Here is a 27,318-nt window from a genome sequence, read left to right on the forward strand (position 1 = left end):
GCGCCTAGGTCTTCCCCAAATGCGTTTTGTTTGTGCACCTCTGTTTACAGAGGACTGTTTCTTGATAATAAGGCTTTAAATTAATTGCATTAAAGTAGTGTTATCTACTTTGCCGGTAACCCACAAATACATAGCGCCTCAGTGCATATTACTCTGCAAATTATACATGAGTATTCAAAAGCAAAAAAAAAAAGCAGAAAAACCATCATGAATATTTTAAAAGTCAGAAATTTCGCAAACACTCTCCCCTCACCAAATTAGGTCAAAATGCTAAAAGCTGAATTCACAGGCTTTGTTTAGGTAATAATATCAGTATTAGTTAATTTCTTTCATAAACATCATTAAGATATACATAGATATCATTAAGACATATCTATACAATTTATGTATTTTAGCCACCAAAGCTACAAATTAGACTTCAAACAAAATGCCCCCGTAATGAGTGAACGCGGTACTAACCGACGTGTTTCTCCTGGATCTACGCGAGTAGCGCTCGCTGTCTTCCTACCAAAGCAAGGGGGGAAGAGTGTAAGAAGGTTAGAAACAGACAGAGAGGCCTCACATAGTCCAGGTGTGACGCAATACAGTATTTCTGGTATAAATGTCAAATAAATATTTTCTTTGCTTTCATTAAAAGGCTTCAATTAAACTGCTGGGGGAAACATTTTCTTCTGGGTGGAGGGGTACTTAAGCACACAAATAACTGGCATATTCCACTTTGGCTGTAAAGCATGTGATGGGAAAGAAGCTGGGTCTTAATTTTTTCCTAACTTCTGTAACATGGTCCATTTATTTATTTATTTATTTATTTTGTGAGGAAGATCGGCCCTGAGCTAACACCTGCCAATCCTCCTCTTTTTTGCTGAGGAAGACTGGCCCTGGGCTAACATCCATGCCCATCTTCCTCCACTTTATATGGGACGCCGCCACAGCATGGCTTCACAAGCGGTGCATCCATGCATGCCCGGGATCCGAACCGGTGAACCCCGGGCCGCCGCAGCAGCAGAGCGCGCGCACTTAACCGCTTGCACCACCAGGCCGGCCCCTGTAACATGGTCCATTTAAATCAATCTCCTTTTTTTTTTTTTTTTTTACAATCAGAACCTTACTCTCTTCTCTTCAGGAATCAGAAGATAAATCATTTCCATAAAAGATCCAACAAGAATGTCACCCTATCTACTATATTTTGTGTGTTCTAAGACACAGTTTTTCACATTTGGACATCTATGAAGTCGGGGTGTATCTTATAATCAAAGTTGCTCACATTATAATTAGCAGCATTTTTGTTTTTCTCAGTGGTATATAAAACAATGACACATCTTTTAACTGTGTCTTAAGATTTGATAAAAATACATCTGCCTGTGCCATATAAGCCTAAAATGATGGTTTACACATAGTAAAGGTTGAAGTTCATCGTTTTTTTTTCAACAGAGGAAGTGTGTGCTCTTTATATTTCAAGAACTATTCTTTTATATTATACACAGGTATCTAAGATGTTAGGAGGTAATTTTACATGTTCTTAGATTATTTTATGTGTAAGGGACATTGAATAGGACATTTCCATACTGGCCTGGTCCTCAAATGCTAAAAGTATGTGATGATGTCCATGAGGCCAGTCAATAAGGTGTCAAGGACGGGAAGAGGTGGGACGAACTCAAGTGGATGAATTAATGAGAAGGGACCAGCAGACAGCAGTGGAATGCTCCCCTTCTGGAGCCTCTCGCCCTGGGGCACCATCTCCTCCCGAGAGGGTTGTAAGGACAGGGGTATCATGAGGGGCGAACCAGCTCTCACTTGACTTAGGAGGACAGAGAAGTTGTCCTAGGAAACAAGTCCAGAAGGTAAAGGAATTTTCTCACCAAAGAACAGTGGTTTCAGTGGGCAGAGCAGACAAGGTGAGGCGGGGATCCACAGCAAAGGCGGACAGAGCCAGCGGCTGCTGAACAGACCAGACAGAAACGCCCGGCCAGGCCCGTTTCTAACCAGGCTTCGTATGGGATGTAAACAATCAGGCCAGATGCAGAAGTCCCCGGAAGAAAATCACTCAGTATTAAATTAGGGTGCAATAGGAATCAATCAAGGCAATTAAACTGTATAAGAATCAAATTATAAACTGTTTAAGTTTCTTAAAATGGTATTCCAGGCCTACCATCCACTGCTCGATGTCACCCCATTTTGTATCCAGCCCGTAATATTTCTATAGATAGAAGAGGAAGAAAATTAAACAAGAAGTGAAACAGTAGGTAACCGCATAAGGAACTGTTCCAACATGCATTTCCGAATTGCTGCCCAAGCCACACGGGAAAGTAACATGCCAAGGCAAAGCAGTAAATAACACGCTCCAGGCTCTGCAGAAGCTGTCTGTGTAGTTGAGAGCCCGTGAAGACAGACTCTCCAGCCCGCTCCCTCCCAGTCAAGCACAGAGAGCCCAGGAGAGAGCATTCCTGGGGCAAGGGGGCGGCCTCAGTAGAGACCAGGAGTTGGAACTTAGCCCAGCAGCACTGCAAGCCCTTCAGTGAAGCTGTGCATGCCTTCAAAGCAAATGTACAGAGGGAATAAGACACTGCTTAAGAGACGCAAAAGCTGACAGCCATTCCCATGTTGCTACAACAGGAATGAGAAAACCTAGAGGCCAGGGGGAGAAACTGTGTGACAAGCCCTAGGTTTCTGATACACCTGCTCCAGCTATCTGATATCTATGCTAAATTTAGGTCCATGAGAATCTACAGACTTTGCATGTCTTTGTAGCACGCCACTGAGGGAACGACGACTGAGTAGCCTGCAGAAGAAGTCCTTGCACAGGGAAAAAAAATTATGTTCCCCAGTCATGTCTAGCCTTTTCTTTAGCTAACGCCTGTACGCTTTTGCCTTGCTTGTCGAAACCACAATGGGCCAAGTTGGAATTGGAAAAGCAGACTCAGAATGGCTATTACTGTTACTAAATCCAGTAATTCCAAAGTTGGGTGGGAATCCAAGCATAGTCTCAAATAATGGGGTTTTGCTTTTTCCCTCACTTTTCTCTCAATTTCCAATAAGAAAATCAAGCAACAACCAACCAAATCTCCATATCATATAGCCCAGACGTGATTCTCCTCTTTACACATTAAAATCTTATAATCAGAAGAAAAAAATTGGATGCGAGAAGTACAAGACAATTTGTGAAATTGTTTTACAAAACGTTGCCAAAACATGCGGCTGCTATGTCTGGTTTAGTTTCAGTTTATTCTGAAGGGTGGACAGATTTGAAATATCTGGCTCTCCGATGGTCTTGCCCCTTTCTCTTAGAGACGGCAGTAAGTAGAAAATTAGAAGAGGAAAAATTAGGAGAATTTAACAACATTTAAAAAATTTAGCCAATACAGAACTGAAATATCATACGAACACGAGCCAGATCTTTTCCTGTTAAGTTACTTTCCTCAGAATACAAATTGAGAAAGGAAATAAAAGCTGCACTTCCCAAAGTCATGTTTTAACTTCCATTTATGTGAAATGCAACAGCTTAAAGCTACTTTGCATTCAATTAATGTTATCCCCCCTCTGTCAAATTCCAGATTTTTCACACGTAAAATGTGATGCCATCAACTCTCTTTTATCTCATGGCTTAATTACAAAGACAGAAAGAAAATATATTTTAAAAAAGGAGGGGAACCTAAATAAATTCGCAAAAAAAATTTAGTGTTTTTTTTTGCTGTTGTTCAGGAAGATCAGCCCTGAGCTAACATCTGTGCCAACCTTCCTATATTTTATATGTGGGACGCCACCACAGCAGGGCTTGATGAGCGGTGTGTAGGTCCGTGCCCGAGATCCAAACCTGTGAACCCTGGGCCTTTGAAGTGGAACGCACTTCTATTTTTTTGGTTTTTCTATTTTTCTATTTTCCTTTTTGCCAATTCTATATCTGTGTCAAGCACAGCACACTATTGTTCTTTTCATGATACCAGTTTTCAAAATCTTTCATCTAGTTCACGGGTGGCCTTATTAACAGCTGCCGTAACTCTAGCTACATTTCCATGTCATTCCACGGAGGGAGAGCACCCCTAGAAACAGTAAGTGCAATTCACTGGTAGTTCTGATGTGAGCTAGCGGGGCCAGCACAGCACACTCCAGAAAGCATACAATAGCTCAAATGTAAACGACTATGATTAGCAAGTGAGTCATGCAGAGGGAAGTGAGAGCCAGACTAATGCAAAGGTGCTCGACTTTCAGAAATAGCTTCGATTCAACAGAAGAGAAACCATTATGCGACACAGCCCAATGGGCTGGGAGAGAACATTTACTGCTTCTTTTTCCTTTTCACAAATCTTAGTGACAAGGAAAGCCTTCCCTTACTTGGACACATCTTTATTATAAAACGTGTATCTGCTTTTCCACTGGGGGCTTCCTGAGCTCCCTCTAGTTTTATTTTGTATACAAAACAACATCTGACAAAGTTCTAACAATGTATCCCCAGTGAGCTAGTAAAAAGAAAATACTAGTGATCTAGAACTAGAAAGGAATGAACCAATGTGGTAATTACCAGAGAGAGTCCCCTGTCTGGGTTTTGGACAATTACGTCCTCCTCCTCCGTCAGTTACAGCGAAGGGTCCCAGCCCCATCAGCCTTGCCTTCTACCTGTGAAATTCTGACCAAGCCTCTGTAAGCATGGTTTGATCTAGCTTCAATATACATTCCAATACTTGGACTCTCCAAAAACTAACAAAGTACAAATAGATTCTGGCACCTACTTCACTGATTTCTTTACACTGTTCAGGACAGTGGTTACTCAGAGTGAGGGGGGGCAGGAAGGAAAAGCAATTGAGAATTGTAGCTAGTAAAAAAATCCAAAGACAGAATTTTAATTTACTGACAGTGTGTTTAAAGGGCCTGCATGTTTTAACCTCTGAAATGGTCACCTTATTTTGACTTGCTGAGCTGCTCTAAAAGAAAAATCTAGTTTTTCTTTATCCATAAACTAAATAGATTTATAAAAAGCAACTATTACAGATGTCATAAGTAACAAACTGAATTCATTTATGGGAAAGACTCACTGTATACACATTCTATGAATTCTCAGGGAATCTGCTCACTCCTTCCTACATTATTGCTGAATCAGGAGACGTTGACTTGGTTGTTTTTCTCTTTATTTGTTGTGTCTGGCCTGCTTAGTGTATTTATTTCTAAACCTCAGCTACTTCTCACAATAACTAGGAAACAGAGATGCACATTAGGACTCTGAATATCAGGGAGAGAGGATAGGTTTATTTTAAGCTATTGGATTTCATTGTTCTATCGTCATTTTCTTTTCTACTCAGATTTTTAAATAGTATGTAATAATCTCTTAATGTGTGGTAACTTGCATTGATATTTTAAAAATATTCTAATAAAATTATATGGAAGGATAATCTTTCTCTATAAATATCTGATCTCAAAAGGTTTCCTAAATTCTGAAATGTGATTTTATTTTGTCTCAGAGTTCATTTTTTTCTCAAAGAAACAATTTTCTAATTTCTTGAGAAAATGGAGATGGGAAAAGCATTCAGTGTACAGATACGTGTGTGACGGACAGTTGATTTTCGTGAGAGGATAAGTGGGGACCTAAGCTTTCTTATTCAAACCAACTCATAACAAAGCAGTGAAAGAAGCAGTAAGAACTTGCACGTCTTGTCAACACGAGGCGTTATTTCTGAAAGGTGCCCAGGCCCTCAGCAAGGGAGAACTAGTACATGCAAATTAGAAAATAAAGAAGGAAGAGCCTACCTTTTGAACCTGATAGATCTAGAGAGAAGGGCAAAGGAAACAGGGAAAGAAATATAAAATCCAATTATAGAAGTAGAAACGTCAGAAAGAAAGGTTCTGTAAGTACCCTGAAATATGAATAAAAGCCATATTGGGAAAAAAAACAGTGAATAGTGGTAAAATATGAATTAAAAAATATTTTGAAGTCTCATTGAAATAATCAGTAATTTCATAACTTATTTTACATTATTTTAGAAATATTGGTGAAACCTGGGCATACCCACATGAATCTCTATAAACATCCTGTTACTTTCTAATGCAGAAATTTGCATACCCTATTACCATTAATGGGAAAAGTACTCCTCTTCAATTTAAAATTTCAACTTTTCACAGTGATAAAATTTGAACAAAAAAGTACTGAAATTTAATTGGAAAGTCAACTGGTCAAATTCACAAATAGTGAAGAAAGATGCTTTCACGTTCTGATTCATGCAGACATGAAAAGAATACCAGGAAAATTCCACTAAACAGAGTGATCACTAAAATATAACTGAAATTTTTTTTAAAAAGGCTTATTCTCACACACTGACATATTAGTTTGCGTCACAGGTTCTCCTAATTTTGTAGTAATCACTAGGAAATACTGAGATATCTACTTCATTTATTCATTCACTAATTCATTCATTCAACAAAACACTGACCATGTCAGGCATTGTTCAAAGTGCTGCCAAAACTCTAAGATTAGAAACTTGGTGTTTCTAGCCTTATATGGGTGAAGCTACGTAAACATATTCAACATTATGACTATATTAAACATAGTACCTCCAACAAAAATGTTTATCATCAGTAGTTACAAAAGAGATGCACCCTGATCACCACATCACCTAGTTATCACATCACCCGGTCACCACATGTCCCAGTCACCACATCTCCCGGTCATCACATCTCTCACCACATCACCTGGTCACCACACCACCATTTTGAAGTAAAAGGTCCACTTGGATTTCCTAATAAATCCATCAAAAAGGAGCTCATAATATTTTTAAATAGCCCCCAAAGCATAGCTCACGTCGTGGGTCCTCATCATCTGCACTGCTGAAGAGAACCGTCATGGAAAGTGCAATGGGCTGCCAGAGATGGCTGGGGGTGGCCTGGGCAGTGTAGATAGATCCGCAGCCAGTTCATGGGCCCCATGTCCTCAGGGTCTGCTGGGGCTTGATGACAGGTCTTTATTCTTCAAACACAGGTGTCTCCACTCACCTCTCCTCTCTGCGCACTCTCCATGCTGGCCTTGGAGGATCCCAGGCACTAGTGTGGCTTCAACCACAACCCATCTCTGAAACGCCCCAAATGACGTCACCAGCTTCCTGCTCTCTCGAGCCCCCAGGGACAGTCACTGCCCTCCAGGCATTCACAGGCTCTGTCCACCTTCAGCTGATCCGACCTCCTTCTCAAGGAAACCCTTGGCCCCACTCAGAAACCCCTGTATAGAGGTAGGATGGCTCGCCACCAGATGAAATCAGGGATCACGTTTCTCAATTTTTACACCAAAATATCAACCCTACTAGTTAAACACTGCTCTTCCAAAGCAGATTCATTTCCACTTAATCAACAACTTAAAATGCCAGTGCCCCAGGCTATCAGATTGTATAACCTCAAATTGTGTTACTAGTTCTAATAATAGTCAGGCCCAGAGATGTGATACGCAAAGAAGAGGCGGAGAGAGGTGTTGTCTGTACACCTTCCTGGATCCTTAAAGCACGTCCCAAACCTCAAGCTTGGACCATGTTAGCTTGTCTCACTCTTGTCCCTAGATGCATACACAAATGCTCATGCGTACACACGTGCACACACGTGTACGCGCCCCCATCCTTGGACTGGGGTCAAATCAAGGAACAGCCAGATGAACAGCTACTGCTTCCATGCTCTCTGTAAAGCTCCTGCTAACAAAATCGCCTATTTTGCGTTTATTATACTGTGCCTCGAATTCAGCACCAACGAAAAAACCTGTTTTTCAAGGTATGCTTCCATTTGTAAAATGACTAGGATTATGTGGGCCATCCTGTTTCCCCCTTTCCTGCGAGTGTCAGCATGCTCACAGCCGACTTTAATCCCTGGTTAACACACTGACTCTATCCTTTGTTTTTGTTTGTTTTTGTTGTTGATTACGTATTTGATTTCGAGGCACAGGCTGTATGAGGAAGACCACAAGCTTTGCAGAGGTTTTAGATCTAGATTTGAACCTTGGCTCAGTCATTTTCTCAGCTTCAGGGAAAACTGTCTGATCTCTCTAGGGTTGTTTTCTTCACCTGAAATAAAACTCGGAAGATCTCCCTCACAGACTATAAGTGACAGTACCCAGCCCAGTGCTGCCACCACTAGGGGCTCCAGGATGTCCCTGCCATTCCCCTCTGCCCCACCCCAGTCCTCTCTGATAAGTAATAAAACATACATCTATTTTACTTAAAACCTTTCAAATCTCTTTTTCGAAGAAGCAGACATAAATTTTAAATAGATAGCAATGCTCTCATATTTCAAAGATCCTAAATTTATGATAGCAAGACTGTCATTTGTACAAGTCAGTGCTGCTGGCCTAACCAGATCAATAGAAAGACCAGGGCACTTCCCTCCACGCTTCACCCCTCCTCCATCTGGCCGTCATCTCCCAAGGATGGCTTCCTGCCCGTCCTGGCTTTTCTCTCCTGCGGCTCCTTCCCTCAGTGGCCCCACTTGCTGTAAAGTCCAGAGTTAGTCTCTCTGCTTCCTCTCTAACACATCACGGGTTCTCATTCCACACTGTGATAAGTCACCGCGTGGGCGCTGGTCACCAGGGACACGACCTGACCCCAAGGAAGAGTCTGCGTTCAGCAGAGAAGGCGCCTTCACTGTGTCACTGCCTGTCCGAGGAGTGTGAGCACAGACGGACGAATGACCTACACAGGACAAATTAAAAAGGTGACGTGTCCCTAAGGTGCTTTCTCACGGGTGAAACCAAGCGCTCCTGGTCGTCTCTCAACTCATACCCACCCGTGGTGGAGACTCTGCTCCCTCGTTGGAGAGCACCTCTGCCGGGCAACTGACCTCTGAGAAGGCCCAAATTACCAACCTGTCTCCAGGTGAGACGCTCCATGGGACCCGGATCATGACGGAACATTTGATCCCCGTGAACCACTTAAATGTCTTCACAGTCAAAGTGGAACATACTGTTACAATGACGAATTTCAAAATTCTAATGCCACCTACTAACCAAACGACATGTGTGTGTATGACTGAGGAAGGCAACTGTGGCGTTTTTAATCAGATTTCCCAGATTTTAATTGGATTTTCCCTGCAAAGTCGGAGCTCCTCAGCAGGCACCAAACACCGCGTGTTGCACAGGAGCTGGGCTCTGCCAGTCCACAGGCCCGGGTTCAAATCTTGGCTCCATCGCCCAGCTGCCTTGCGACCAGGATGGGTTATTTAACTCCTTGGGGCTCCCCTGTCCTGTGTGCGCAGTGGGGGCTTCATGAGCCTCAAAGGGCTGCTGTGAGGGGTGGTGAAAGCTGCCAAGGCCCCTGGTATTGTGCCTGGCGGTAGGGACCCTCCACATGTCTCACTCCCCCTCCTGATGTCCAACTCCATTTAACAATACCAAAACTAAATGGCCAAGACTTAAAGTTTCCCATCTTTGGGTAGCAACTGCATTTTCGCTGCTTGAAATATTGCAACCGAAACGCAGGAGTTCAGCAACAGATAACTCTTACATTGCAGAACTAAAATGGAACAGAAGAGGACTTCCTTTGACTCAAAGGGAGAAACGGGTGCTTTGCTTTTAAAGGAGGCCATTTGAATAGATGTTTTCTTGGCTTAATTCCTCTTACTTTTATTTTCTAAATCAAGAACTTTTGCCATAGAACTTTGTGAGTAATAAGCTGCTTCTGTTATCATGTATATATTTTAAATCAATTCTACCCATACTTAAGGATAGAATATATTTTATCTAAATGTATAATTTGGAAGATAGATACGTACGTACATACTATATAATTCATTTTCACCTTGATTTTGTAGAAATTTTACATTTGTATTCGCGGTGAAAATAACTTTCTCTCAGACTTGAGAAAAATGATAAGATGATTACTCATACCACTACGAAAACCAAAGGTAGGGCCCCTTACAGATTCACTGTCACCTTTTTCCTGAGCCCGTTGGTTGGTTCAGCTGCAAGAGCAGAGCTGAGAGGACAGCCACAGGCCCAGAAATTCTCACTAACAGGGGAGGAGGGGGCACGGTGCTGACATTCAATCAATTGTGGCAAAACCTGGCAGAGCAGCAAAATATTAGGGGAAATTCTTCTTTTACGAAGGTCGTACTCTTTTACGACCTTAATATAAACAAGACTGGGGGACTGTTGGGAAACCAGGGAAGCGGATTAGAACCGATGAGCCGCTGAGAGAGTGGGCAGCTCCTGGTGCTGCAGAATGCAGCAACTGCACGCCACAAACTGTGATGCATCCCGAGAAACCGTGGCCCACCGCTGCTGCATGAGCACCTGAACGTCCCACTGCCATGTTGCTTTCTAAGGCAGAGGGAGGCGCTGGCGGTGTCCCGCACACTGTGGGCTTGCAAGTATCTACTGAAAGAATAGAAATGTTCTAAAGAGACATCGACACCAGGCAGTTTGAAAAAGCAATCTGTCATTTAAAATATCTATTGTTAAAAACCAGTTCAGGCTAAAAGAACTATTCCATTAGGTGGCCTCCAACAATTACTATTTATACCAGAGTCTGAGTGTGCAGAGGCTGCTTGGTGTCAGGATGGCTTCTAAAGCACAGGTGACACTGTCTCAGACAGGTATGTGACAAAGGTCTACAAAGCAAGATCTATTCCTTTTCTCTACCTCCCCATCCAAATACTTCTCTCTGGAGACTTTCCTGAATATGCATCTTGGAACCATCTTCAATAATCAATTCTGGTCAGGCATATACGTGGAGTTTATGGCCAGTTTTAATCAGGTTCCTATCCCCAATAGAGCCGAATCTCACTGGTAACAGATAATGGGGAGGCAGGTACTTATATTAATCCTCGGGCCTTACCCCAAGTTCCAGTTCATTTGTCAAGTCCAAACAATTAAAATGAAAATTCAGGAGTCTATTTCCAGTTTTAAAACAATGAATGCAATTCTACGGGGGAAAGGCACTGAGAAAATGCTAAACCTGTGCTTCTTTGAGTAAATTAAGAGGAAAAAAAGCACAGAAAATTGCTAAATTAAAAGTACTAAATTACTTCTAGAGGCAAAATACCATAAAAACTAAATTTACTTACAACTGTATTTGTATTTCCAACAATGAGGGAGAACGTGGTGATGGACTTTCAAATATTTGTTGAGTCTTGTTATTCACGTGTAAACACAGGACACGTGATGCTCGTCTGCTCGGGGCACTTCCCAACAACTGCTGAAGTATGGTATGGCCTTTCTCTCAGGAAACATGTCCCCTCCTGTCCCCATCACCATCATGGGGACTGTGGTACGACTCTCCTAACTAACCTCCTGGATTTGAGTTTCTAGTAATCTTCAACCCATTCTTCACTCCACGCTGAAGAGTTTCCTCCCCAAGCTCAAGTCTGGCCACGGCCCTCCCCCTCTTACACATTTCCACACTGAGTGGCAAACTCCGCAGGCAGGGAAAGACAATAAGTGTCTCAGGCTGGTGGCCGGGGGCCTCCCCCTACAGGGAATGTGGTGGAATCCTCAACGGTTTTAAAAGAAATTGGAAATCCAGAGTTTTATCCGAAATCTCATAAGTTTTAAAACATTGGCTTGACTTTTGAAATTTGGCCGTGTGACCCAATCAAGACCCTGTGTATGAAAATCAGCCCTGGGGAAGGCAGCTGGCTGTCTCTCTCCAACCCAATAAACTCAAATCTTCTGAAGGAGAAAAGCCCTTCAGTGGCGCCTGATGTGGATGCTCCCATGGGGCACGGCCCACAGGAGAACATGGAATCAAGACTCGCTTTATTCACCAGGTAACGTAGACTTTAAGGTCATGGAAAAGCTCGAGGCTCTGACAGAAGTTAAAGAGCACTCACGCTGTCCACGTGACTTCTGGCTCCAGCTCAAGATCATGAAAATGAGTAGCAAACAGCATGAACAGGTGTGTAAACACATCACTACCCATTTTCCCAGGGGGGCAATTTCTTCCCTGGCTATTTCTCCCATGGTGTTTACTCTGTACTCTGTATCACATACAGACTTCAGACATCATGAAACCTATTAAAAACCGTAAAAACCGCAGGGGAAATATTTTTAAACAAGACAATTTGGTTAGTTTCAGAACATAATAATCTGTTCTTCTATCACATTTTAATTCAAAGAATCAGCATTTTAGCTCAACAGTTAGACCTCGAAGTTCAGAGCCAGCACCTCTTGGCTCCCTTCAGCCAGAAAGCTGGCTGGGAAGATTGGGCAGCAAGTGGCTGTGTGTGGGAGGCCCCCTCGGGACCCCACAGGTCGAGTGTCTGGGACAGGCACGCCTGGTATCTGCGCTATGTGCACTCCCCAGGCTGACCCTGAACAAAAGTCATGGGCACAAGTGTGATCCGGTCACGAGCAATGTCAAACAGACAGGTGCTCTGCGTCTGCACACTCCACCCAAAATAAAAACGTCTGTGAGAAGACTCGACAGAGAAGCCCAAGCGTTACCTCCTTCTGCTGCCGCTCCAGCTCCTTCATCCGGATCTCTCGGGCCTCGGCGCGGGCCGCACGCTTCGCCGCCAGCCTGGCCTCCGCCTGAAACAGATCCGGAGAGTTTATTAGGAGACAGACCAGGAGCTCCTTTCAAGTACACGGTTAACAGTGACGCTGTCGCAAGAAAATCCTGTTCAGTTTAAATATACAGGAAGGCATCACAGACTCGTAAGAGCTAAAAAGGTCGTCAGGAGTGACAGTGGTAGTAGAGGAGTAAGGACAGCTACTGTCTATCGATTCCTTATAAATGCCAAGTAGACACTATTCTAAAGGATATACACATATATATATATATATATACATATATATATACACACACACGCACACACAATGCCCTGTACTCCTCACAACAGTCCTATTAGGTGAATACTGTTAGCATCCCCAGTTTATAGATGAGGGAACTAAGGCACAGAGAGGGTAAATGATTTGCCCAAGGTCACACAGCCCGTGAGTGGCAGGGCTGGGCAGTTTGCCTTCCTCTGGAGCTACGCCAGACTAATGCAGGGAGCAAAGCATGAGAGCTGGACATGACTGCAGGTCACCAGTTCAACCCCTCCCTTTACAGAGCAGGAAGTAGAGGCCCAGAGAGGCTTCCAGACCCGACCAAGGGCATGGGGCTGGGACTCTGACTCCACTTTCCAGAACTCCTGTCCAGTCACGTCTCACTACACCCTGCTGCCCTCGGCTTTCCCTTCAACACCTGCAGCGCGGGGAAGCCCATCTTTTCGCAAGACAAGTAAGATCAGGGGGGCACGGTTCCCACTGTTAGATGCGTTACGCTAAAAAAAAATCTGGCTTCACTTAACTATCTGATAACTTGGAGCTGTTCAGCCATATTCTACTTGAGAGCATTTAAAAAGCTTGACCATGGGCCGGCCCCGTGGCTTGGTGGTTAAGTGAGCGTGCTCCACTGCTGGCGACCCGGGTTCGGATCCCGGGCTCCCACCGACGCGCTTCTTCTGGCCATGCTGAGGCCGCGTCCCACATACAGCAACTAGAAGGATGTGCAGCTATGACACACAACTATCTACTGGGGCTTTGGGGGGAAAAAATAAATAAATAAAATCTAATAAAATCTAAAAAGCTTGACCAGGCCGCCCAACGCTGCCCAACCAGGCACCTGAACGCTGACTCACGTTGTACAAACCTCGTGCTTTTTCACGATTTCAGGTGATACGACAGGCCAGTGAGGTAAATGGAGCGAGTGGACCAGGATTCAGGTTTTCTGGTCTCCAACGAATCCCACCTTCTTTCCACCTAATTTTTTGGGGGAATACACTTGTAATTCTTCCACAAACAGTGCTGTAGACACAGTGTTCAGAAGTCTCACTGCTCCCTAGATAATCTTAAAACGCGGCCATCAGAGATGGTCAGCCTGCTTCTGGAGTAGTCGGGGGGCCAGCAAGCAGTGAGGCGGCCAGAGTGTCTCGTCGTCTGGTTTCTCCCCAAGGGCGGGCACCCTGCCCTGCAGCCTCATGTCAGGACGGCGGGTCCTGGAGTCAAGGACGGCCATCTCCCCCCAACCCCACCCCATAACTGTATTGTATTGAATTACAAATCCATCTTCTTTCTAAATACTAATCCAAGTTGAAAACTGACCATAGCTGACCTGTCAGAGGTTGGCCGACTTGTGTTCTCATGAGGAATTTATTCTATAACTAGGTTCGTTCATTCCTCTATCAACCCAAGCCCAGGTCCCTCAAATTAAGAGTGCCAAAAATCACAACTGCATCAGGACTCTGATACCTCGTTGCCAATTTCAATGTTCTCATCCATGTTACATTGTGTGAAGGGCCCCTCAGGGTCTATAAAAAGATCAGGCAAAGCTGGAGGGGAGGGGCGGAAGGGGAGAAAAGGTTCTTAGACTGACACCCACCCACACTGAGTTCCTACAGCCCCGATGGGCCAGCAAGAGGACTGCATTCCCACTGAGTGCAGCCCGACTCCCGGCCCTTCCTGGAGCGGAATGGGCTCCATGCCTGTTGGCTCTGTGTCCAAGCCAGTATAGACCAGGCAGCTGCAGCCCATCAGCTCGGGTCGGGGGGCACAGGGAGACGGGTTGGGAAAAGAGATGGGAGAGTACAGAGGAGGAAGAAGGGGAGGAGAGGAGGAGAATGTAAGGAGGAGGAAAGGGGCTGGAAGAAGGAAGGGGCTTCCAGAGGGGGCAGAGGGGGGAAGAGTGTGGCAGGCAGAATTCTACAGTGGTCCCCAAGGTCCCACCCCTGTTGAACAGGCTTCCCATAACCCTCTCCCCTCATGTGTAGGCAGAATTGTGAGTGTGATGGATGTCACTTCCATGCCTGGGTTACATTATATGGCAAAGAGAAATGCACAAATAATTAAGGTCCCTCATCAGCTGACTTAGAATTAATCAAAAAATAGATTATTCTGGGTGGGCCTGACCTAATCAGGTAAGCCCTGTCAAAGAGAATCTTGAAGTCAGAGAGACTCCAGCTGGCCTTGAAAAAGCAAGCAGCCATGTGTGAGAGGGCCTGTGATGGGCCACGTGACAAGGAATGTGGGTGGCCTCTAAGCTCAGAGTGGACTTAGCTGACAGCTAGCAGGAAAACGGGACCTCAGTCCTACAACAGCAAGGAGCTGAATTCTGCCCACAACCATGTGAGCTTGGAAGAGGACCCTGAGCTCCAGAAAGGATGAAGCCTGGATGACACTTGACTGCAGCCTGAGCAGAGGACCAGTTTAAGCTGTGCCCAGACTCCTGACCCACAGAAGCTGAGATGACAGACGTGTGTTGTGTTAAGCTGCTAAGTTTGTGGCTATTTGTTAGGTGGCAACAGATAACTAAGACAAGGAGGTGAGGTCTGAGAGCCTCCTGCTCTTACAGTGCGAGTGCCTCTGCGATGTCGGGGGAGTCTGAGCACCTGCACACCAACCCCTTTCCCAGCCTGCCCCTCCAGCCCCCACCCTGCTGCAGTCTAGCTCTGCTTGGGACTGGGGCAAAGATCCTGGAAGAGACCACCGATGTGAGCACATAGTCCTTGCTACCTGGGGTGGCCTCCCCACCACATAGGCAGGCCTCTGAAATAACGTCCCATTAGACCCCCCTACTCTTGTGGGCCTCCCTCCCCCCAGGAAAGGGCTCCCATCATGGCCCACCCTCCCCTCTGGCCCTCACGTCCAGACAAGCACGTCTGTCCTGTCCATGAGGATAATGGCACCAACAGACTAAAAACTAACCAGCCCTGATTTGAGGGACCTGGGCTTAGGTTGGCAAACAAATCACACAAATGAACCAAGTTATAGAATAAATTCCTTATGAGGACACAAGCCAGCCAACCTTGAAGACAGATCGACTGTGGTCAATCTCCACCTTAGATCAGAATTTAGGGAGGAGGTAAACATGTAATTCAATACAATTCCAAATCTGGGCAATGGCTACCTCTAACGCACCTGCACGGCTTAGGATTCTCGTGTGACTCATACGAGGAAAGCAGAGCTCTCGTGACACAGGAAGTGATAACCATCAGGCTCACTTCTGGGAATCTGGCTAACTGAACAACGAATGTCTGGGCAACACTGAAGCTGGTACAGAACCTACGCATAGCCAACTTCGTGGGCACAAAACTACTCTTGGCAGAATGACCCTGATGCTCACCTAAGATGCCTGACCACACAATTCATCCTCAAACCCTGACACGTGCAAAGAACACGCAACAGCCAACATACAGCATAACAGGTGCCAATCACTCAAATGACCATGGTGAAGTCACTGGAGAAAGCATCCGAGACATTCAGTGAACAAAAAACACAAAAGAGCAACGGTCACCGTGGTGACACACAAACACAAATTCATTTCCCTGCAATATTCTCTGGGAGGCCCAGCCCCGCCCTCCAGTTCCTGACTGTCCAGGCGGCAGCTCCGGGGCTCGGGGGCCTCAGGCCAGCCTTCCGTGGAGCAGGACAAATTCATCACGACGGGCACTTTTGTAAAACAGAAACTCACACGTTTGGGGTCAGAGCCGTGCCAGAGTGTTCGAGTTTCCAAACACTGACTTTCCCTCTCTGAACTTAGTTGCAGGGGGCTGCAGCTTACCGGCCATCACTCCACCACCTGGGGCCACACTAGACAGCTGCGGATGGACTTTCAAGACGTGGTTTGGGTCCCCTGTCCCAGGGGCTGCAGACAGAGCAATCGGTGACTATGGACCAGTGACAAATGTTCCAGTGGGCTGAAAACGTGCTGGGGGCTGCTCGGAGGAGAACTTAACCCAATGCCAGTGTCACGGGGGCTTCCTGGAGGACACGCACCCTAAGCCAAACCCTGAAGAGTGAAGAGGAGAGAGCAGGGGCAGGGTGTGTGGCAGCGAGGGGCATGTGACACGGCGGCGAGGTCCTGAGGCTGGGGGTGCAGGCTCTAGCTCTCAGCCCTGTATCTGGAACCTTATCTCGAAGGAATGCGGAACCACTGAAGGGTGTTAAGAAGGAACACAGCGGGGGCTGCCTTTGCTTTAGAAATATCACCTGGCTGAAATGCGGGAGCAGGTACAGGAGTGGGGAGGGTGGTATGAACCCAGGAAGTGAGCAGGGGCTGCGGCTGAGCGAACGAGCCTGTGAACGTGAACGGGCGAGGCTGGCAGAACCACATGCAAAGGATGAAGCAGAGCAGCGAGGCCAGAGGACTGGAGGGAGCTCAGAAGCCCAGGTTCCAGGGAGGCCCGGGGGGTCCCAAAAGCCAGAGAAGAAGCCTTGTCACTTGGCCACCACCCAGATGTTCGTGGTACTCGGGATGCTTACCCAAAATGGAACACACCCATGCGTTCTGCTCTTCGACGCCTGCCTACCTCCAAGGCCCAGGTGGGTTTCAGAGTCGGGGTATGTCTCCATGCTAATCCCCTCAAGCTCCCAACCTCAAGGTAGAATGGAAGACATGGAGAAAAGTAAACGGATTTACGGAATTTAGGATACAAAGTATACACTGCACAGGGCTTTAAAAAAAGGTTCAGAAAACAAGACTTCACACACCTCTGGCAGTTAATCACTCTTAGATCCCGTATGAGGTCGTTGGATCCTCCACTGATTGACTTAACACTAAGCTTGTCCTCTGGGAAGGCATCGTGGCAGTTCCCATCCCCAGAGCTTGTTGGCACGGCCTCACCAGGTCCCGGGCTGCTCCCTCCCCTTCCTACAGGAGCCAGCGGGGAAAGGCGCCCGGCCAGCCCTCGGCTCAAGGGGCTCTGGCGAAGGTGAGTTCTGGACCCAAATCCTCCCTCCTCTGCCCAGTACCATCTTTGTTGAAATACATACTAATATAATTAAGGATGAAATGATATGATCTCGCTCAGATTCGCCTTAAAATAACCTAGGTGGGGGAGCAGGTAGGGTCTAAGAATCTGTAAGCTGACGGTTGTTGGGACCAGTGGTGGGACGTGGGGCTCTCATGGTGCCCCCCCAGCATCAGCTTCACTGGGGACTTGTTAGAGACGCAGAATCTGAGGCCCCGCCCAGACCTGCTGAGTCAGAACCTCTGGGGTGGACCCCGCCGTTTGGGCTTCAACATGCCCCCCACGGGTGCTGGCGCTCAGTCAAGTGAGGGGACCTCTGCTTTCTGTTATCCCATCTACGTCTGGGTTGTTTGACATTTTTCATAATAAATAGCAAAATTTTTTAAAGGAAGGAAGGAAGGGGTGGGGGTGGGGAGGCAGAGCCAGAGAGAGCCAGAGAGGAAGGAAGGACATGAAGGAGCCCCAAAATCAAACCCATGCCCACTGCTGCCAGAACACGGCCATGGTTCTATTGCTAAAACCCGCTGCAGCGCTGCCCTCTGCCCCATCCAGGCCCCCTCCCTGTTCCTGCCGCCGCCTCCAGAGTTAGGGTGGAGGGGAAGGAGGAGCTGACCCAGCCAGGCCTCCTCTGACGAGATCCAGGCTCCCTGGCTTTCTCAGGAACGCCCAGAATGTTGGTGGGGAATGCCAGAGCTCCATCTCCCCTGACAGGGGACACAGCCTCGCCCTTCCCCCAAGGACCCTACTGTCCTGGCCCCAAATCCCATCTCAGGGCTTTACCGACACTGGGTCTTAAAGCAAGGCACCCTTCAATGGTGGAGATGGCTGGGAAGAGAAGACACCATTTATCTCTAAGTAGCCGATAATAATTCTACAAAGCTGAACTCCTGGCTCCAAGGTTCCACTTTTACATTTTATTTTACCATAGATAAATACGACAGCACTCTGGTACTGAGGTGATATGTATGGTGATGAGAGATGCTACAAATATACTAAGAAGCACAAGTCTGACCCCCAGGGCCTCTGAAACAAATGGTCAAAAACAGCCCGGGTCTCCCAGTCAGGGTCTCAGGTGCCAGCCCTAGAGTGTCACAAAGGCCAGGTGACAGAGACACAGAGGCCCACAGCCAGAGGCCAGGCCACAGGGCACACAGGCTGGCTGGGGCGACAGAGGGCCAAAGTGACGCTTCTCCCACTGAAAGGTCCTCTCCGACGGCACAGACCTGGCCAGGCTGGAGAGCCGTATGCAGAAGTCATGGGCAACAGCAGGAGTGACCTCCGTGATGGGTCTCTGCCTACGCCAAGAGCTTGATGGGCTCTGGGTCTAGACAGGACCACAGAGCAGAGGCCATTCCACCAGAGCAGGAAAGAAAGGCAGCAGATAAACCATCAGACGCAGGCCGCTTCTACCACTGACCCGGACAGGCCTCCTGCTCGGAGCACCAGAAATTCCAAGCTATAATAAGACAGTCATCCTAAGATAAGGGCTGGAACTCAGGGACAGCCAACTTGGGCTGAGGTTGAGGCCAAGGAGAACTAGAAAGAGAAGTTATTCACCAGGACATAAGGAGAAAGCCCTTGGTGGAGGCCCAAGGAGCGGAGAGCCTGCCCAGCACGCCCTGCCCCCTGGCCACCCTGCACCGGTTTCCATCCTTACCTGTCCTCCCACCTGCGGTGGGGGTTTTGTAAGCAGTAGAAGACACTTTGAGAAGGAGGGGCAGCCACACACCATTCCCGACACCATGCACCCCACTTCCAGTGACGTCTGGGGGCTCTCAGAGCAATAATGGTATCTGTATCCTTCTTGTGGCTCCTACTTGTTTAACTACCTGAGGTCCCCACACGACGCTCTTCAAAGAAGAGAAATGTGATAAACACTGGTGGAACAGAAGTCCTGCCTGCTTGGAGGGGACAGAAGGTGCCCCAGGAGGCAGACTGATTGCTTTCTGAGAAGACCCGCACGACTTCAGGGAATCCTGGCTCTGTTCATCTTCTGAGCTTCGAAGCTTTGCTGCAGAGAGGTGCAGAATAAGAACAATTCTTATTCTGCTTTCAAACTCTGCAGTTTCACCCAGGAGTTCCAGAAACCTACGTGGAAGCCAGAAGGGGTTATGAGCCACAGCTCTAGGGCGACTCTTGAGAAATGGGACTGAGATGCACTTTCGTCATGTCCTCCACCTTGGCTGAGAAAGCCCTGGGGTCTGGAGACGCAGCAGGATGATAGCTCGGGTGGGTGCTGACATTCTAGAAGAGCTGTGGGAGGAGACCGTCACCACACATTAAGAACACCACCTGGTTCAATGGAGAGAGGCCTGGGCCATGGACACTCGTGAGGGACCCCAGTGACTGCCACCTCCCGGGTCTGTGTCCTCAGATGTAAAGGGGAAATGATGCCACAGGGGCTGTTCAGAGAGACAAGCAATTTGTCGGCTGTACAGCATTCCACAAATAGGAGGAAGTTTAATATTAATTATACGCTTTCATTGTGGCCTCCAGGTTTTAGAATCAAGCAGAATTGAAAAACTGGTAGCTTTTTTTTAAGGCCACATGATATGCTGTAACTATAGTTTATAATCTTTGGGGCAAAGTTTAGGAACGTATTTAAAGCTCATTCGTGCATGTAATAGGAATATTATGCAGCTGAAGCCTGAAGAGGTGACAAAGAACCAGTTTTGTTTAGAAACAAGTAGGGGCCTCTGTCCTGTCTGGTTCTTCCCAGAATGACGAAGGAATGCAGCTCCTGTGGGGCAGGCTTGAAATCTCGGATTTGCTGGAGGACACACACACAGGCCCGTGTGAAAGGGCCTTATAATGCGCTGCATGTTTCCAGTCTGGAGTAGACTGTGACTGTGCAGAGTAACTACGAGGCTGACACAGAATCCCTTTCCCAAGTTGCCTTTGCTACAGGAAGTGACAACAGCCACCAACTTTTGTTTTCTACATAAACCCCAACCCCTCAAATTCGGTAGATTCTAAAAATAGTTTGCTATTCAAAGCAACCAAGAGGAACGAGTGATGCGTTCTCCCGCAGTGGCATGAACAGGAAAGGGGGCGCACCAGGCCGGAGCTCAGAAACGCTGGCCGCCTCCACACCATGCTTCTACCACCCCCATGTCCCTCGGCTGCCACGGGCCTTCTACTCCAGGCTCAAAACAAACACTTATCCTTCCACAACCCTCGCTTGGGCAATTACAGTAAGTTCCCCCAAAGAGGGGGCCTACTCTTTATGGCCATGCCTGTGATTATGAACACCATGGAGGGGAAGACGTTTCGAGATGACAGTTGTCCATGGGAGGAGTGCCAATTCTTTAGAAGGCATTTTGAAAATGGTGGGGGGTGTTGGGATGTCCCAGTGATTGGAGGGGACACTAATGGCATGCAGGGGGCTGTGCGTGGCATTCGGACAGCCTCGCATAATGAAGAACTTGCCCGTTGACTATTCAGGCAGATAGAAAAACCACTTGATAACTTTCAGATCTACAAACTTACGTATAAACTCAAAATATGTTCTGTGCAGTTTTAACGCACATTGAATATTCCAGGAAGGCAAACGGCATGGAAATTGAGGGAAGATTATACTTGGCTTTGTTCAAAACTTTCCCAAGAGTTAGTGACCATTTTGAATGTCACATCACTGACAGCAGCATAATAAGTGACTTCTGGGTCCCAGGATGACACATCTGTATCAGTCTGTGTGTGCAGCCATGACGTGGGCCCGGGTCTGTGCACGCATCTGACTGCATCTGTCTTCTGGGACGCCCAGGCTTGAGCATTTCTGTATTGAAATTCATATTCTGTACTGCACCTTACCTTCATTTCCTTTCTTTCTTTTTCTTTTTTTTGTGAGGAAGACTGGCTCTGAGCTATCCATTGCCAATCCTCCCCTTTTTGCTGAGGAATATTAGCTCTGAGCTAACATCCGTGCCCATCTTCCTCTATTTTGTATACAGGATGCCGCCACAGCATGGCTTGATAAACGGTGCGTAGGTCTGTACCCGGGATTCGAACCTGTGAACCCCACGCCACTGAAGGGGAGCATGCAAACGTAACCACTACACCACCGGGCTGGCCCCCATTTTATTTCTTTATCATGTTACAGTTAAAACATTCTATTGACTTGAAATTATGTGAGCCGGTAGATTTTACCACCCATGAATTTCATTCTAGGTTGGATCCATTTAACGAGGATGTTAAACACTTGTAATAAAAAAGGGCGTTGGGTCTGAAGGGCTGCGAGCCATAGCTTTAAAACTTCACAGTGAGGGCCGGCTCCGTGGCTTAGCGGTTAAGTGCGCGCGCTCTGATGCTGGCGGCCCGGGTTCGGATCCCGGGCGCGCCCCAGGGCACCGCTTCTCCGTCCAACGCGAGGCCGAGTCCCACGTGCAGCAGCTAGAAGGATGTGAACCTATGACATACAGCTATCTACTGGGGCTTTGGGGGGGAAAAAATGAATAAATAAAATCTTTAAAAAAAAAAAAAAACTTCACAGTGAAACAGGTAGGCTGAGCCTCTCCATGGCACGGCCACACTTGTTGAAACAGCCCAGCCACAAGTTCAGGGCACAGGTCTGGGGGCCAGTGCTTAAGCCACAAAATAAACAAGACACGCTTTATCAATTTTACTTGAAGATGTGGAGGACACAAAATTAAAGACTAAAATCTAACCGGTTATTTAAAACACCAAGTTTCTATCAAAATCAATTCCAATGAGTTAAGGAGTAGACTGTAAAATTATCATGGAATTTTACGATAAAACAGCAGCCTTCAAAGAAGCCTTTACCTTGCAAGGCTGCTTGTGGCTTGGCCCGTGGGCCCCGAGGAGCTGCCGCCCCATCCTCAGCTCTTGGGGGACCTAGCAGAAAAGCCCAAGTAGCAATGGGTGCCAACTCTCTCTAGACTGTCCACAGAGCTCTCTTTCCCCATTTTGCTACTGGAAATCTCCTGACTTTGCTTTTCAGAATAATAAACTGCCTAAAAGTACCCCACATGCTAAAATAACAAACATCTTAAGCAGGAACAAAATTATTCATGTTACTTTATCGAGAGCAATGACTAATAACATCTACCTATTCAAACTGCACACCACAATCTTTGGCTTAGCAACTACCCCCATTGATGCTGATGAATAAACATGTTGCACAGCATCCTCCCAGGAAATAAATTTCTCCTCTTGCTATTAACACATTTCTAATTTTTTTCTGAGATGAGTGAATGTTCACATTTCCTTCAATAGCTTCAACACAGTGGAACTACAAACAAGAGCATGACAGCCACAAATAAGCATGTGTGTGCCTGATAGGTGAGAGCAGCCTAGCCTCACCTGAGCTGCTCGCCAGGTGATAGGTCCTTCCAGCCAATGCATCTGGGCTCCATTCCCTTCCCCTTCCCTGCTCCACTCAGGGCCTTCCCTGAAAACACACTTTTAAGGTGTCACAAGACATTGAAATTGTTTCTTCTCAGAATAAGGCTGGACACTCCAGCAGCACCACGGCGACCCTACGTTAGGCAGCACACGACTAGTGACATCTTTTCCTATATTCAATCCATCCTTCTGGAACCAGCTAGGAAGGAAACAGAAGCCAGTACTTCTGACCTCAGCGAGCTTGTCTGTTTGGACGGGAGCAGCTACACAACACACAGAAAAAGGCTCACATCCCAGCAGTTCCCGGTGCATGCTGACACACGTAACAGATAAAAAGTTAGCACAGTACGAAAAACAGAAAAACAGAAATGTCTGCAGCTCTTTCATTTCTACTATTCTTCTCCTTATTTAGAAAAATAAAGTCCACTGAATGTTCTTTGGTCTGAAAACTACCAGAAATAGAAAGGAAATGTTTGATAAAATGAAGACTTCTCAATAGGTATTCCGGGAACAAGGACTTGTGTGCTGAGAGGCTGCCCGAGTAACAAGAAATCCTTTAGCCCTGATACTGGGGTTGTGAGGCCTGGAGCTGTCAAGAGAAGCTGACAGCAGCTGACTGCCTGCCAGACCCTGCCCGAAGCACTGTACACACTGGTGACACTTATCAGCAACAGATCAGAGTCAGTGGGCCTGGGTGGGAACTGCCCCAGTGCCTGCTTGCTGTGTGGACTTGGGAAAGTCCCCCAGCTTTTCTGAGCCTCAGTTTCCTCTTTATCTGTAAAATGGAGATAACCACACTACCTCTTCAGGTTATGACAAGGGTTAGGGAAGACTTCTACAGAAAACACTTAATAGGGCTGACACAGCAGGGGTCGGAAATGTTACCTACTGTGACTACCAACACAGCGTCTTCTCTAAAAGCTACGGACCCAGCAGTGTTTTAAAAGCACCTGGGGAAGGCAAGCACGCTGAGGCACCCACCAGGAGAAAGCGCACTGGGGCAATTTCAGAGAGAGGTGGAGATTCCCAGCCCACATCCAAAGCACACTCCTTATTTCTCTTCCCCCTAGGAAAATCACACACCCACTTGCCACAGATTATAAAAGAGATGCGAGGATCAAACAATGTTGCTTTGATAAGCTCCATTAGACAAACATATAAATGAAACATTTTGGTTAAAATTTAAAGTAAATCCTCACTATAGTCATTTAAGATAAGTTACTTCTCTACAAAGTAGTTGCACTTTAGATTCAAGGCAAAACTACTTAGACGGTTTTAAAGTTGTCAAGTTACAGTTAAGGAGAAAACCACTTGGAACTCTGGCCCTCCCCCAAATGCATGAATGAGTTTCAGAATACACATTTGTGTTGCTGGATTTTGTGTGTGTATGTGTGTGTGTATATGTGGTTTATTTGTTTTGGAGTCTGGCTGGGGTAAGGGGATTTTCCTAGTGGTCTGCAATCAAACATGGCAATTCTGAATTATCAACTCTTGGAAATATTCTTGGAAATAGTCAACATAATGCTTTGTTTAACTCAGGAGAAAGCAGTTAAGTTACTTAATTTTATTTAGATAGTCGGAATATTGAAAATTTTAGTAAACCCATTCCATGAAAATAAGCTTCTTTATTTAAAAAAACAAACTAAAATTTGGGTGGCCCAGAGTTAAAAACAGGAAGGTAATAAAAATTCCTCTTCTCCCTCCCCCCTGTCTAACATATAGTGAAATGTAACAGGCTTATTTCAATAGCAGGTTCGTAATTCGAACCTTATGGCCTCTGGGGCTCCAAGATTAAGACTTTTAAATTCGAACAGATATTTTGGAAACATTGGCATATGAGTAACTAGTCACAAACAATTACTTTGCTGAGTCACACAGCCTGATTTTTCAGGGATAAGAAATGCCTCTTGAACATTGCCTTTTGAGGAGCAAACACATTATACCAACATTTCGCCTCACAATTCTGTAGAAACTAGATAAGAACCTCACATGAATCAGGTAATACTCCAATCAACTTCCCCTGAAAACAGTTTTACAACTATAAATAACTTGATTTCCTGTGCTCAGTGTAATGGCAGTTAGACTGCAGGGTTTTTAAAAAAAATTTGCTAAGGAGGCTTCCGCTATGTGATATTTACTCAGGCTAAACAGAAACTAACTCTTAAAGAAAAAGGGAAATTTGGTCTCCATCTTTGCCCTAGTGGGACACTCTTAACACTATGAGAAAAGACCTAACTTACTATTTTTACATCTTAACTGCTTGGGGAAATGATCCATCTAAAACAAACCATATAATTCCAGTGCTCAGCGTCTCAGACTGAGCTCCGGCAGGGCCAGACCCTAGACGGACTGCACCCACCACGGCTATCAACGCTCCCGCTCGTCAAGACCTGGGGACCTCAGCACAGGTCCCAACAACGAGGTGGGACCTGGGAGACTGTGTCCACCTTCTACCCTGACAGCTTCTCTCAGGACAGGACTGGTCATTTGTAAGTGCTAATCAGTATGTGGAAAGGGGCCAGAGGTGACACAACCCATCACAAACATGGGGAAGTTACAAAAGTTAAAGAAATGTGTGGTTTCTGTACTGTTCTCTCATATGGCTCCGGGGCGGGTGCTGACGGTTGTGTAAGGAGCCAGGACTCCTGCTCAGATCCTGCTTTTTCCTTTTCGAGGCGAGATGGAGCTTGCCAAATTGGCCTCCTCTTGCCCACTCAGCTCTCGCCTCACACCCACGTGGCCCCCAGCCCTCCATCTCCACTGGAGACCCCTGTTCCCAGGACCCAGGGTCACTAATGCAGAACACAAACCAGTTTGAAATGCCCACCAGTCTCCAGCTGGAACATTGTATCACCGGGGGTGGCTGCTGGGTGACTCCTTTCTCAAGCACCCCCACCTGTGCCCCCCCCACTGGCCACTCAGTGTGTTTCCTTTTCAATGAACCGTTAACCTCATAAAACAGGGACCATGTTTTACTTCTGTTCCTCATGTCCCACTCTAAAGTTTTTGCTATTATTTACTAAAAAGAACTCCTACAGGTTCCCAGTTTCTTACCAGAAACCCCTGGGACCAAACGTGTTTCAGAATTCAACACTTTCGGATTTTAGAAGGGTAATAAGATGCATACACCATACACTCTGTGACAAGCCAGAGTAATAGCCCTTAATAAAGTACATTAACAGAGAAATTAACAGAGTACATTGCTGAGAAACATTATGAATATTCACACTAAGAGGGATAAAGACCGAAAACAGCCTTGCACCAGCCAGGGCAGGTCTCACTGCCAAATGAATTCAGCAACAAACTTATAAAATAACTTTTGTTTTCACAGCTTACTGGATCCTGGAATTGGTGGTCAAGGGATGGTGAGCCTGTGCGCATTGAGCACCTTCACCAATCAGAACTCCTTCCAGACTCTCCTCTCACCTATTTCTGGCATCTCAATCAGATCCAATCCACTGGTTAAGTCAAGGGTTAAGGAGACACTGCGGCCAGCGCCTTAGCGCTCCAGGTGTTATTTCTACTCATTCCTCTCATGGTCTGTCCCTCCCTCCCTTACATCCTTGTTCTCGATGTTCACTCTTTTCTTCTTCAAAGACTCCCAGCCCAGCAATTCCCTCCTCTGAGCTCGAATCCTGTCCAGGATCCACATCACCCTGTCCTTGCCATCTATGGTTTGCCTAGGCGGCTCCTCTGGGAACACCAGCATCTCTCAGCAGCATTCCCAGCCTCCCTTCTTCCCAGGGCCCTTCCCTGATGCTGATTCAAATATCTCTCTGTAGGTTCCCGGGCCCCTAGAAACCAATTAGGTTAAGGGATAGGAACCAGCTCCAGAGGTCTGGCCCACGGCTGGAACTTTACGTGAGGTCATCAAAGAAGCAAACTAAAATGGACATTAAAAAAAATCACCTGACGGTCCTCAGCAAGGAACGTAACTTTCAAGAGTGTGTTCATCAGAATCTATTTCTATACCTGTCTCTGGTTTACCAGTAAGCTCCCCCAGGTCAGGGCAACTTTACTCATCTTGAATCTTCCACAAACATCCAGTAGATGATTAATTCCTAGCTGGCAAAGGAGTGACTGTTTTGGGTTTACACGTTTATCAGGGTTCCCACAGAGGCCAGATAAAGTGGAAATCTAGGGTCTCCTCTCTCTGCAGTACTAACTTCCTAACGTGCTTCTTTTCTGAAGTGCATCCTTTTACCTCTAAATATTCCCATTCACATCAACCACAAGCTGCACAAACCTTCTCCACCTCACCCCTGCCCAATC

General features: G+C 46.4%; 1 protein-coding gene across 11 annotated transcripts in view; it reads right to left on the reverse strand.

Annotated features, from left to right (window-relative positions):
• The window catches only part of LRRFIP1 (LRR binding FLII interacting protein 1), a 146,037-nt gene that overhangs the window by 57,898 nt on the left and 60,821 nt on the right, over positions 1 to 27,318 (reverse strand). For 6 of the 11 annotated variants that reach the window (XM_087424625.1, XM_087424618.1, XM_087424621.1 and 3 more), the window contains exons 2-3: positions 12,398 to 12,484; positions 460 to 504 (exon numbers count right to left, since the gene is read on the reverse strand). In XM_087424625.1, the coding sequence (XP_087280751.1) occupies positions 460 to 504; positions 12,398 to 12,484 (132 nt within the window). The remainder of the gene's footprint in view (positions 1 to 459; positions 505 to 12,397; positions 12,485 to 27,318) is intronic. The other 5 variants (XM_004427724.3, XM_087424622.1, XM_014785442.2 and 2 more) reach the window with 1 other exon arrangement.

Source organism: Ceratotherium simum, chromosome 37 (genome assembly GCF_057802395.1).
Source record: "Ceratotherium simum simum isolate JZ-2026a chromosome 37, ASM5780239v1, whole genome shotgun sequence".
NCBI lineage: Eukaryota > Metazoa > Chordata > Mammalia > Perissodactyla > Rhinocerotidae > Ceratotherium > Ceratotherium simum.